Source organism: Hydra viridissima, unplaced genomic scaffold, assembly GCF_058129835.1.
Source record: "Hydra viridissima isolate aposymbiotic clone 2 unplaced genomic scaffold, HvirCarnegie_v1 scaffold_2, whole genome shotgun sequence".
NCBI classification, from domain to species: domain Eukaryota; kingdom Metazoa; phylum Cnidaria; class Hydrozoa; order Anthoathecata; family Hydridae; genus Hydra; species Hydra viridissima.
In genome coordinates, this window is record NW_028324301.1 from 22412280 (window position 1) to 22426234 (window position 13955).

At 26.7% G+C, this 13955-nt stretch overlaps 1 protein-coding gene across 4 annotated transcripts in view; it reads right to left on the minus strand.

Annotated features, from left to right (window-relative positions):
- Positions 1-1635: 1635 nt before the first annotated feature.
- LOC145187972 (WASH complex subunit 5-like) overlaps positions 1636-13955 on the minus strand; it is a 36243-nt gene continuing 23923 nt past the window's right edge. For 2 of the 4 annotated variants that reach the window (XM_090079937.1, XM_090079936.1), the window contains 28 exons: positions 13560-13679; positions 13387-13459; positions 13140-13292; positions 12940-13053; positions 12687-12728; positions 11963-12092; positions 11760-11881; positions 11499-11628; positions 11278-11390; positions 10754-10861; positions 9402-9460; positions 7380-7455; positions 7122-7232; positions 6824-6901; positions 6193-6255; positions 6010-6090; positions 5800-5901; positions 5507-5686; positions 5143-5267; positions 4867-5029; positions 4639-4741; positions 4274-4353; positions 3754-3857; positions 3314-3443; positions 2934-3030; positions 2394-2553; positions 2224-2311; positions 1636-2104 (listed from right to left, as the gene is read on the minus strand). In XM_090079937.1, the coding sequence (XP_089936063.1) occupies positions 2036-2104; positions 2224-2311; positions 2394-2553; positions 2934-3030; positions 3314-3443; positions 3754-3857; positions 4274-4353; positions 4639-4741; positions 4867-5029; positions 5143-5267; positions 5507-5686; positions 5800-5901; positions 6010-6090; positions 6193-6255; positions 6824-6901; positions 7122-7232; positions 7380-7455; positions 9402-9460; positions 10754-10861; positions 11278-11390; positions 11499-11628; positions 11760-11881; positions 11963-12092; positions 12687-12728; positions 12940-13053; positions 13140-13292; positions 13387-13459; positions 13560-13679 (2974 nt within the window). In that variant the 3' untranslated portion in view covers positions 1636-2035. Of the gene's footprint in view, positions 2105-2223; positions 2312-2393; positions 2554-2933; positions 3031-3313; positions 3444-3753; positions 3858-4273; positions 4354-4638; positions 4742-4866; positions 5030-5142; positions 5268-5506; positions 5687-5799; positions 5902-6009; positions 6091-6192; positions 6256-6823; positions 6902-7121; positions 7233-7379; positions 7456-9396; positions 9461-10753; positions 10862-11277; positions 11391-11498; positions 11629-11759; positions 11882-11962; positions 12093-12686; positions 12729-12939; positions 13054-13139; positions 13293-13386; positions 13460-13559; positions 13680-13955 lie in introns of those variants that run through there. The other 2 variants (XM_090079938.1, XR_016450150.1) reach the window with 2 other exon arrangements.

Below are 13955 nucleotides of genomic sequence, written 5' to 3' on the forward strand. Positions count from 1 at the left end.
TAGTTGAATAATAAGCCCTCTAGTACACATTATTGTAAACCCCTGCATCTCCAATATCAAAATAACACGCGTGTTTTTGTTACGCCCCTTGTTACATGTAAAATTTATTTTAAAAATACGTGGTATAGAGTTTATACATGGTATTATATAATATTTGGGATCAAGAAATCGATCCCAAATATTATATAATACCACGTATATTTAAATGGTTATTCGCGCGCGTAAATGGCACAGATACGTGTACGCACGCGTAACGCGCGTCTTGGATACGCGTAAAAATTATTTTTAATAAACAAGTTTAAATTTTCTAACCAAAAAATACTAGAATTGATGTATCACATTATATTTGATGTTTATATCATTTTTGCCGGTTTTTTTACCTTTTTTGACTCACTGTGCGTCTTTTCTAAAATACTGTTCCGATTTCTATTCTAAGTCTTATGAATTCGGAACAGTATTTTGGGACAGAGGGTGTAACTTTTTTGAAAGTTTTTTTTCCACATATTGGTTTATCAGCCGTTAAACTATAAAAAAATATAAACATATTGACATCTTATAAATAGACATCTTATAAATAAACGATTTCGAAAGTCTAAAAATAGGAATGTTGACACGCTGTCAAACTTTGAGTTTACTATTGCCACGATACTATAAAGCTTTATGTGTGGCATTTTGTAAATATTTTGATCACTCATTGCTTAAATACTCAATAGAAAAGAAAAATTTGTGCAAAGTCATGTCAATCCATGGTACGTGGCCTCCTTGTTATAGATTTGTGTTGACGGTTTTAAGTGTTTGAGAAAGGATATTTATAAAATTTAGGCATTTTAAAAGCTTTTATATAATCGCAACTCAAATACCATTTTGAAAATGAATTTCTCTATTCTTTCATTTTAACAAACTAAGATTATAGTAATAATAATAATAATAATAATAATAATAATAATAATAATAATAATAATAATAATAATAATAATAATAATAATGGTGATGACATAATAGCAGTGATAATAATATTCAAAAACCACATTTCCATGACGCTTATTTATGATTCAAATTTGTTTAATTAAATAAATATTTGAAACAATTGGTTAGAAGCAAAAATTTCGAAAACCGAAGGTTTCCGTTCACTGCTATTACCCTGCTGACCATTCACCCAACTTCCTATTATTTAACCTACTCATTACAAATTTATTACTACATAGTTAATACTACGTATTTATAACTACGTAATCGTTTAAGTGATAAATCCATTGAGGCCCTTTGCTTTCATAAAACAATCAATATCTAGAAATGAGAAATAAATGCATAGGTTTCTTTAAAATTTATTCTTGTTTTTTTCTCGGGATACCGGTTCTTTGGTGAAATTTTCCCGGTTCCCAGTTTTTTAAAATAACCAGGGAATTCAGAAACCCTTTACCAAACAAGTAAAATGAAAATAGATGTAGGGCAATTCGGCGACTTAGGCGTAAGGAAGTCTTAATCTCAGTTAAATTGCTCTTTATTTAGCAATTGTTGGAATATATATATCAAAACTATTTTTTGCGATTGTAATACGAGTTTGTGTTTTTTGAAAAATAAATGTAATAGTTATAAAGAAAAATATTTGCAATAGGTATAAAGAAAAAGCCAAAATTTTAAAAATAGTTATTTATAATTTCATTTAAGATTATATAATTACTAAAAATTCTCTTTTCATCATTAACCGAAATTTTTACATTCAAAATTTATAATAAAAATACACTTAAAAAAACAAACAAAAAAGAAATTGAATTGTTTGCTTATATTTTTTGTAAAATGTTTATGATGAAATTTCTTCGAAAATACTCTTCGCAGTCTTTTCCATCAAAAACACAGTAACAAAGATACAAAGCATACTTTAACAAAAAAAAAAAAAAAAATAAACAAAAATAACAGGGGTTCGAAATGTTAACTTTGATTTAAAATTGTTAAAATTAAAAAAAAAGACGAGGAAATCACTAACATAAAAGTGCAGCAAAGTAATTGATTAATTTAGTGAAATTTAGAAAATGTGTTAGCTTTGTGATGCGATTTGATCTTTAAAAACCTCAAACACATAAGCTGGAACATGTTCTTCAACCAACTGAAAAAGAACGAAATACTTCTTCTGCTCCAGAATTAAACAAATTTTAAGAAGAGGCCGAAAAATTATTTTAAAAAAAGCATAAAAAAGACGCATGCGCATCAAACAAATCTTCCTACCTTCCTAGATAGCGCAGCAAAGGCAACAAACTGATCCAGAAAAGATAACACATTAATAACATCCAAAGGTAACTCATTAAGTTTGGTACTAAAAGAATTAAGGACACAGTAAAGTACCTTCCACAAGATAAAAAAGGAATCAATAAAAGCCTAAATTACATCGAACTTACTTATTAACGGTGGCGCCAACTGTAGATCGAATATACTGTCCTAATAACGCTATGAGTTGCTCGATGCAGTCTGAATGATATTGTTTTAACAAAGTCACAAGCCCCATTACGAAGGCTGTACTGTCCAACGGTTCAGTAATTTTTTTAGAAACCATGCCGCCTTTTGTATGCGAAAAATCGTTAGAAAAGCAATTGTTTTAAAATAAATTTCAAAAATATACTCAAAATTAAGTAAAATTATCAGAAGATGCGTTAAAATTTCATTTCCACATTACTTTGTTTTTTTTGGTTTACAGGTTTTATTTCCAGATTCTGTTATCACTTAACTAACAGATTAATGAAAATTAATTTTATTACTTTTAATAAACAATATCAGGAAAAAATCCTCCGAAGATGACGATTTGGATTTTGGAGTTAGTATTTGGGTAGGGTTATTTGGGTAGGTTAGAGGGAGAGAGTTAAAGTTATTATTTTAAACAAGGAGTTTTTTAAGGACTTTTTTCGTTGGAGGATTTTTTCTTAGAATCGTAATAAACATACCTAAAAACTTTTGAAATGATAGTTTAGATAGTTGGCTGATAACCACCAAAGCACAGAATATTGAAAAAAAAGACTGCTTCTTAGTTGTAATATATATCTATAACAATATATATATTTAAACATGAAAATAAAAACATATTTACAATATTAAAAATGTAAGAAAAATTTTCAAACAACAAATTAAACCTTTTTTTAACAAATTACCGAAAAAAAAGGTTCGCTCATATACCAAAATACTTTTAAAAAAATATGTATATACAGTACTGTGAATAAGTTTTAGCCAACGTATTAAAACTCGTGTTTTTTTAACAGATTTTGAATACAGTACTGTATATAAAAAAAAATAGTAAAAAAAATATTTTAAAAACAAAATTCTTGACCTTTAATGATGGATTGCCGATACCAGTAGATTCTATGTAGGGTGTCATTTCATATAACAAAGGATTATCCTCGCCGGGATAAGGAAGAGTAGGATCTTTGTAGTGAGCTTCAATATCTTTCATCACAGAGCTGAAGAAGATAAAATATGAAAACAAAACCTAAAAAAACTTGATGTTACAGACCTTAAGGATTCACCAATTCATTGACTAATGAGGAATATTAAAAAGATAATTAAAACACAACTGTTAAAAAAAACGACAATTTTGTTAAAAAAAAAAAAAAAAAAAAAAAAAAAGCAATACTTATAACTATTTTATGTAATTTATAATTTTACAAACACTAGTTTCATATTAATAAATATGATTTAGTATTATATTACTTATAAATGTTTGTAAGTATCTTTAGACAGTTTATACTATATTTCAAATTGTATACTTACTCATTAAATGTTTTTAATGTATTAAATAGGATTTTTGAGTCAAACTTGCATGAAAAAGACAGTTCACCAGCTATTTGTCGACGAATTATCTGCATCTGACCCACCTGATTTGCAACAAAAAAACCTTAATAAATTTTATTACAATAATTCCTCCTAAAATGCAAAGAAATTTCAAAAATAACAGCAGTAATTTCAAACACAAACCATATTTATGTATATATGTATGTATGTATGTATGTATGTATGTATGTATGTATGTATGTATGTATGTATGTATGTATGTATGTATGTATGTATGTATGTATGTTATGTATGTAACGTATGTAACGTATGTGACGTATGTGACGTATGTAATGTATAGATGTATAGATGTATAGATGTATGTATCTATGTATCTAAGTGTCTATTTATTTATGTATTTATGTATTTATGTATTTATGTATCTATGTATTTAAGTATTTATGTATTTATGTATTTATGTATGTATCTATGTATGTATTGTTGAACATAGATTTTATACCTTTACTACAATTTCAGTGAGACTCAACCAATACTTAGTTAATTTGGGAATTACATTTTGGTAAACCTTTGAAGGATTATCTTAAATAAAAACGCAATTTAAATAACATACAAAAAAACATTTAAAAAAATTTTACAAACAGCAAATTAGTTAACCTTCATCATTTTTATGACTTATTTAAAAAACGTGTAGTAGAGAATATCTAGAGATAGAATCTCATAATTCAATCTTGTAAGGAGGATGAAGCTTAACAAACAAAAATTTAATAGAAAACTTTTATGCTGTTCTTCTGCATTTGCTAATGGTGATTTCTTTAAAAAAAGCAGCTTAAATGTATAACTTTGTTTGTAATGTAGAAGCATTACTTATCAATCCTTTTAATGGTGTTATTGCTTTGGCAAAATCAGTGACAATCTTCATTGAGTTTAAATCCTTGTAAATTCCTTTATTCATTAGCGCATCTATATTCTGTTAAAAAAACAAAAAAACAACAGCACTGTCAAAAAATTTTTTCAACTTTTTTAATATTACAACTGAAGCTCTTACACAGAATATGTTGTAACTCTAGAGCTGCTTACAAAAAAGTAAATTACCTGCAACTCTTTAACAATCATAAATGAGATAAGTTTATCAAGGCCAACCAATCCTGGTGTTCCAATACTCTTCTGAATTAAGGAAAATATCTTAGAATTCATGAATTCTTCACGAGTTCGATTATCATACCAGGAATTTAACTGTTCAATGTATATTGTAGCTCTAAATAAATTTATATACAAATTCTTTTAAATTCAAATTTTTAAGTTTAAATAAGAAAAAAAGTTTACTTATAAAATATTACAAGAAAACAGTAAAAATTATAAAAAATTTACTTTGGATCTGTTATTCTAAGTAGTTCTCTTGCTAATCGTCCTATAAAGTTAACAGAGCTATCAACAGGTGCAAATCTTGGTATAGGAACTGTTGATGATTGATAGATAGATTGCCAATCCATTATCTGATAGAAAAATTCAGTGGTGAAAAAAATCTGAAGACATTTAGCCCTATATACTTTAAAAGAAAAGGGATTCTTAAGTTTATAAACTGATTGTTGCTTCCATTCCATTTTTGATTTACTTATAACTGTTAAAGTTAACATAGTTGTTTAGAGATTAATGTTTATTTGGAGGTAACCATACAATATTCATTTGTATCTGTTAAAACAAAGCTTTGAATTCCTATAAACTAAAAGTTTACCTTTGTTTCTAAGAAACTGTTACATTCTTGCTCAATGTTATAGTTTATGATTCTTGATACCTCTTCTTGCCATATCTTTAACCCATAGATATCAACATAGTCTTGAATGTATTCAAAAGAACGACAGAAAGCATCCATATTTAGTCCAAGTGTATTTAATTTCTGAACAAGCTCTCCAGGCTATATCAAGTAAATTGAGTTAACTACATTAAAAAAGATTTAGCCATTCATATAATTTGTAAACCAGAAAAAAACAAACAAACAATCAAAAGCTAAAAACATCAATGCCTAACCTTTAACTTGCTACTGAAAATCAGTCCATTATGTAGAGCCTTAGCAACTTGGTGAACAAGCTCTTTGCGTATACCATCTTCAAGCAGTTGTTTAGGATCAATCTAAAATTGAATTAACAATTACTTTATTCTGTTCTTTTTAAAATCTATAAGATAAAACGCCATGGGTTTTTTTACAGCAAAAATAATATAATATAAAATCTCTTTTACCTTTATTATTCCAACTAGAGTGGTTTTCATTAGTAAAATACCTTCGGTGAACACAGAAATAGCATGTGTATGTTTTGCCACCTGAAAGAAATGAAAATAATATATTGGAGTTAAAAAATATTTAAGAATAATAAAGTAAGTATAATGACACATAATCAAAAGAATGTAAAAGCTTATAGATACCTCATATCTCTCATCTAGTTGTGCATAATCACGAAGTTTATCTTTATCTAAACGAGTAGGTACCTAAAAATATTTTTTAAATTACAAACTTTTTAGTGTTAGAATTACATAAAATCAACTTGAGTGCACAAAATTATATATATATATATAAGAATGACACTAAATTATCTAAAGATAATCCAGTGTCGTTCTTATACTTTTCAATATTAAAAGATTTTAAATGATTAGCGTATCATAAGTTGAAGGATGTTTTGTTGATGTCACAATAGGTTTTTCTTGTTTCTGGGTTGTTCTTTCTTTTTCTTCTTTCTTTTGCATTTATTTTTTTACACATCTATTTCAGGTATATTTTCCATAAAAATTTAAATATTTATATAACTTTTTAAATATTTGGAGATGAATACTTATTATTTGTATAAGTATTTCAAAAATCAATATTAACATATTAGTTTTGTTTCAAAAAATTGAAAGGTAAGTGATTTTTTTTGGAAACATTTAATGACATTCAAAGTAAGGAAAAATAATTATTCAATAGAGGCAAAAATCCATTACAATGATAATATAGAAAATAGAAAGTAGTAACAGCTAGAAAATAGTAATAAAAGGTAGAAACCAATTGAAAAGTCATTACCTCAACCATCTTTTTTGAAAGAATGTTTATAATAACAGCCAGTAGACCAAATATTGACTCTGGAATAACTTGAAGAACCTATGTGCAAACATCTTAAGTTGTTATTGATCTGGCAATTTTGTGTATTATGCAGCTATATTTGTGTATTATGCAGCTATATTAGGCTAAAGTGTCCATGGTCATTATTGTTATTATCTAACATGCATAAATCACTAAAATGTTACTTCTTAATAAAGACTTAAAATGTTACTTCTCAATAAAAACTTAATAATAATAAAAAAAAAATTCAATAACAAACCTTTCTTAAATAAGTAACCAGTACACCTGAGTAGTATTGGGATACACTAACCAAATCCAGACTGTTTGCTTGACCAATCCTTACCAAAGGTAACTCCAGTGCTGATGCCATCTAAAATACAAGAAACAAAATGTATGTATGTATGTATGTATGTATGTATGTATGTATGTATGTATGTATGTATGTATGTATGTATGTATGTATGTATGTATGTATGTATGTATGTATGTATATATGAATGCATGCATGTATAATTACCTTTAGAAAAGTAGCTCTTAATTTTATAACTAAATTTGGCTGCTGCTTGATTCCTTGCTGCATCAGTAAGGTATATCTTTAAAATAAATATTTTAAACCTAAAATCCTTGTATTATATCATTTTACTAACCTGTTATTATAAATTATGCTTTACAAGTTTATACAACCAATCAATTTCAATACATTTGTGTTTATGAGTATTGCAAAACACAGGTTATTGTGACTCACTGACAAAATGATTATAAAATGTTCATAAATAATATCAAAAGTAAATCGATAGAATGTTCATGATAGATAAGAAAAGAGAATGACAGTTAGCAAAGCATAAGCAAAACAAATAAGATATACATATAAAGTATTGCCACAAAGTAAAGAGATAAAAGGAAAATTTTCAATAATTTAACATTCAAACTTTATACCTTATGAACAGAACAAAATATTTTATGTTAAAAAGCAACTAATAACTCAATTTCTTAGTTAATCTTACTTAGTTAGTCAATTGATATGTAGAAAAAAGAAATTCATTGTTGATATGTAGAAAGCATTGAGTACTTGGAAGTCATCATACTTCACACTGTTTCTGCAGGGGCACTACTGTTCAGATTGGGCATTATGTTCTGTAATAAGGGTTGATGTACTCTGAAATATTGCAGTGCACATTCAGCTCCATCATAATAATGTTGAATGATGAAGGTGTTTTATTACATGTGTTGAGTCCTTTCATTTAGTCTTCTGGTGTCTCTGCATTGACCTTTCAGTTGACAAAACCAAATTAATGGTCAAATTTCAAGTAGTTACAGGTCATTTTAGATAATGAAATTATTTATTTATAGAAAACAGCTCTTATGAGCTTATGGACTATAATATAATGCAAGAAATGAAAAAACATTCAGTTCTTATTTTTTGTCATAAGAATTTTAAAACAGCTCCAGGTGTAAAAAACTCTGTAAGTAATTGCTCTACTTGGTGCAACATTTGAAATTAACAAAAACAAATTAATATATTTTCTATCTGACAGGGTTTTCTATAGTAAGGACCTCAATGATTGAAGCAAGAAAGCTTCATTGTTGATCTTTACTTTCCAAACTATTAAATTATAACAGTAAACAGTGACATTAAAGCACTCTTATTTAAATTTAGTTTTAACAGAAAGAAATTATTGAAAGAAAAAAAACTCTTATTTACAGTTTTTTATTTTTTTTATTTACAGCTTTTGAACATGTAATAAATTCATACAATGCTCACACAATACACTTTTTAAGCATAAATTTATAGTATCCTAGAAGTACTGATTTTCTTAATGATATTAATGCAGGAAGATTTAAACGATTTATTGGTAGGAAAATCATAACAGGTTTTCACCTTTAGATATTAAAGTTACTCAAAAACCAACAGAGTCAATGCCTTTACATATCATTAAATGTTTAAAAAACAAAGACGAGCTTATATATATATATGTATATGTATATAGATATTAATACTTTATGCTTAATAATTTCTCAATAGCATTACTTTAAACAATTATATTTCTGAGTGTGTTACGTTTTTCTCTATTTATGGGTGTGTTATATTACAATAACTTTAATTTTTTTTAACACAAAAAACTTATTAATAAACTAAAATCATTAATAAGTTAATAATTATTACAATTTACTATGAACATTCAGACCTTTTTTTACTAAGTCACTAAACAAAAATGGTTATTAACAAATACTAAGTTCAAATTTTTATGAAGATGACACTTAGTTTTTTTAGGAAAGTTAGAATGTTGTATCCTAATTGCTAATATTAACCTTTTTTTAAAAAAAAATTATTTAGCATTAGTTTTCTGCTCCAAGCTATTGAATAAGGCTGGGCAAAATTATAAGGAATAGTGAGAGGCCCACCTTAAAAGATTAACCTTTTTAAGAGAATTTTTTGGTTTTTCATGACAAAGGCATTTTGTAAAACAATAGTCTTATGGATTTGTTATGAGTGACAATTGTGATCAAAGTTCTTTAAAAGAGAGCAAACATACTTTACCGATCCATTATCTCCCAGGCGTAGCTCATATCACCAACCAATCCAATAGTTATCAGCACCTAAATTGAAAAGTATTTAAAAAAATCAAATTTAGAAAATAGATCTTACTAATTAGGGAAATAAGCATTGGCCAATTGCTTCCTTTTATTGACACAGCCATATCCAAGTTTAAATTTATTTTTTCTGTTATTTATCAAGTAAATGGAATTAGTTTTTTTTTTTTATTATTATTAGTTAAATTTACTTTTATTTAAATAAAGTGTTTCTATTTTATAAAACATTTTTTTTTAAAAAAAAAAAAAAAAAAAAAACTAATAGCAATAAAAATATTATAAGAATATTGTTACTACCAATATTATTGTTAGTTTTATGGTGCTCTCTGCATCACTGAATTAACAGAATATTGCAAATTTTTACAATTATCACCAACAGAGTTTTAAATATCCCAATCGGTTCAGATTGGGATATTTAAAACGGTGTCAAAAGATTTAAAGATTATTTTATTTCCTGCTAATAATTCAACATTTTTAATATAAATTGAACTGTTTCTATTTCTTAAATGGCAATCTTTTGAAAATCTGCTAATCAGAAAGCTTATCAACTGTAGCAACCAATTTCAATCATCACTCATATTATGTGATCCAAATTATCAATTCCAACTATAACTATGTAAATAACTATAACTATATTAAACCCAACTATCAACTGTAATAATTAATAATTTGATCAACAGCAATTAGTGGTCCAAATTATCAACTGTAGCAAGCAATCAAATTTATTAACTGTAGTGAAAAAAATATTTTCTAAGATTAACTTAATTAAATATCTTAAGCACTGTTACAACTTGACCAAATTCTAATTTTAGTAATGCATTATAAAATAATAGTCATTTGATCAAAATTTCTATTATTGCACAATAACAATAGCATACTATTATAATATTAAAATATTTTAAGATACATCAACTAACTGTAAGAGATAGAAAAAACCTAAGAAAGTTGATCAATAACATTTTTTAAAAAAAAATCTGAAACTGTGCACATATAATATTCTAAAATTTGTAACAATTGCTAATGTCAAAAGGTGTCACAAGATGTGCAAAATAAAAGATGGAAAAAGAACAAAGAAGTGCAAATTAAAGATGGAAAAAGAACCAGCTATTCCTCTACTTGGACGCCTGCAAAGCATTGTTAACTGAAGCATCTGACAAATCATTTTACAGAGCCAGTTAAGCCAATTCAAGTCAAATTTTATTTTACAGTAATCAGTCAAGACAAATCAGGGCACAATTGATTTGACAAAAAAAAGCACTTTTATTTAAAGGATTTAAAACTTCATGAAATTAAACTCACCTCTTCTTTTATATTTATTGTACGAACCATTTGATGCAAGAATTTGCGAGTGTCTGCTAAAAACTGATATACTTGCATATTTGACTCCAATTGATGAAATTCTTGCACCTGTTAAAAAAAGTTACTAGTATGTGATTATGAGCCTTAAGAGGTTATTAACAGTAAAATATGGCCTTTGATTCAACACAACTTTTTATTTTTTGACAACCTAATGACATTACATACTTATAATCTGTTTGTTAGATTGCAAACATAGATTATAAGTATATGATGCACATAACAACTGATAAAAATTATAATAGAGTAATATTTAAATTACAACACAGCTTATATTTTAACATATTAGCTTATATGAAAAACATAATAGAAAAAAACTAAATAAAATTTCACAATTAACAGCTGTTAATGAGTTGCATAATTAAAGTTATTAAAGTAATTATTTCTTTATGGGTATATCATATACAGCCAAATCTATCAGCCTTTTGATAATATCTTTGTTTAATAAAGTTAAAAATTCAGCTTACCTCTTCAAGGGCTTGAATGAGTTGAATCATTTTTCGACCAGCTGATGTAGAATCTTCATAGTCCAGAGAAGAAATTTGCTTGGACATTTCTTTAAACCATGCCATCAGATTTTCTGATAAAAAAAAATTAAACATTTACAAAAACTAAGCATAATGCAAATTAAAAAAACAACTCAAATATATTTAAAAATTAACTATGGGAATACTCAGAAAATGCATACCATTTTTTTCAACTCTAGTAAGAGGTTTAGTTCCACTAAAAACCTCGCTTAACTCATCCATTCTGTCAACACATTCTTTTTTACAGCTCTCCCATTTATTTTTCTTACTTGACAACATCTGCTTAAACATCTAAAAATTTACAAAGTTTAAAAGCAAAAAATTTATCCTGTGTTCTTTCTAACTTTCTTTGATAGGTGCATGCAACACATTGATAATTGCATGCAATACTTTTATTTAACAAAAATAAATGCAAAATAAACCTCCTTCAGTAAGAATTCAAAATGAGATGTATTCAGCAATAATTGAAATAAATGGACTGGATCATGTCCATATGAAATAATAGAATCTCGAATTTGCTTTGACTTTTTGTGTGTATCTGAAACTGAGAATTTTAATATAGAATTTTAGTCTATTTAACTTTTAAGTGCAAAAACTACTTTTAAAATAACATAGATTGACATACTTCCTTCAGCAGTATGAAGCATTAACCATCTATATGTTGTATTGCATTCACGAAGAACATTCATTAACTTAGGAATATTATCAAGAATAAGTTCTTCAGTCAAGACACCTTCTTTTAGGAAACCTAATGTCTAAAATAAACAAATGCTATTGATAATATAAAACTTAAAATATACATATTTTTTAAAATGGTGAAGAAATATTTTAAAAATTATGAAATATAAGGAAAGATTAGAGTCCAATACACTTATTTATCAAGACTATAAATTGACTATTTCACTACAATCAATCTCAATCTTTCTTTAAGTTAGTAACCTTATTTATCTACTTTTATACAAGGAAAGGAACAAAAAAAGCCACTCAACATTTTTTCTTAATTTTTAAGAATGAACAAAATAGATATTCAAGTTGAATAAAAAACTATTGGATGTGGCAGTAAACAATAAGTACAGTTTATATATAAACTAACATTTCTATATAATTTCTTTGAAAAAACAATTGAAATTGGTTACATTCAATATTTTAGAAAACAACTGACTGAGAGAAATTAGAAGAATCATCAAACTGCTGACCAAAGAGAGCCTCACAGAAGTAAAAGGAGGCATTCTAAATATTTTCTGAGATTGTAGAATATGTTATTAGTTTTCATTTTGTACAGCTTGTACCTGCACAAAATCTAAAACTGTGTTGAATATATTTTTAAGTAAAGAAAGTTAAAATTTTACCTTTGTATTTAGAGAGGAGACTTTTTTGATAAAACGAGTTGCCTGAGTGAAAGAATTCACATGTATAAGTTTTTTATCTTAGTTTTATTCAAAATATTTCTCAATAAAATTACATTGTTTATTTTGTAATTATGTTTCTGTAAAATACAACTTGGTGTTTAGTAAGAACATGGTTTTTTTTATTAAAAAAGGAACAAAACAAAATTATTTTTGTAACAAAAGTAAGTATCAACAAAGAAATAAAATAAAATACAATATCTTTGACATTCTGCATGTCCACTGTATTGTTCAACGCATTTCGAGCAGCACGATATGGCTCCCACATTTCACATAAATTTACAACAATACCCATGTAAATACTTATCACCTAATAAAAAAAAGGCTTTGAAGATACAAGAAAAGTAAGCACATTTTTGACATAAATCTATATTTAATTTATCATAAATTTCTAACCCAATTATCAGGGAAGTGCTTGTCAATAATTTCTCTCATTTTAGCAGGTTGATTGTGCAGAATATCTGGAGCAAAATACAATATCACATATAAGATTGATGCTTGAGAAGCAAGTGCAGTACTTCTATGCTCTGGTAATGGATAGGACGCAACCTTAACAATAGATTAAATTTTTTTACAAAAAATAAATATATAAATAAACTTTAAGCTAAAAAAATTTGCCAATAAAAAAGAAAAACTTGCTCACTTGGTTGTAGATGTCATCTGAGCGAAGCCTTCCAATAAGCATCTCTATGAAAGTTTCAGATATTTGAACTCTTCTAAACCATCAAATAATAAACTTCTTAAGTTGCTAGTAGGATCTATCACCAAATATATGATAACAAAAGATTCTATAAATTTTAACAACAAAATACTTACTTGAAATAATCCTCTGGGTACTTTGGTGGTCGTTTACTATTTCCTAAAGAACTATAACCAGTACTGCGAAGTAACTTGCAAACATCATCCATATATGAATCAACAGAAGCTTTTGAAGCACTATGAGAATAATACAATATAAATCATGATAGTTTCTATTATCTGACTATTTTATTATACAAAAGTTTCTGATCTTTATTATTAAAAAACAGGATTTTACAATAACTTTTCAAAAATTTAATTTAGTCACCTGATTTTTAGGTGACTAAATTAAATAACTGCTCTTAATTCTTATTTAGTCACCTCAGTTGACTAAACAAAAATTAGGAGTAGTTACAGGGATTTATAAACGACAATATGACTGCCATATTGTTCATCTACTGCAAAGAGCCTTCA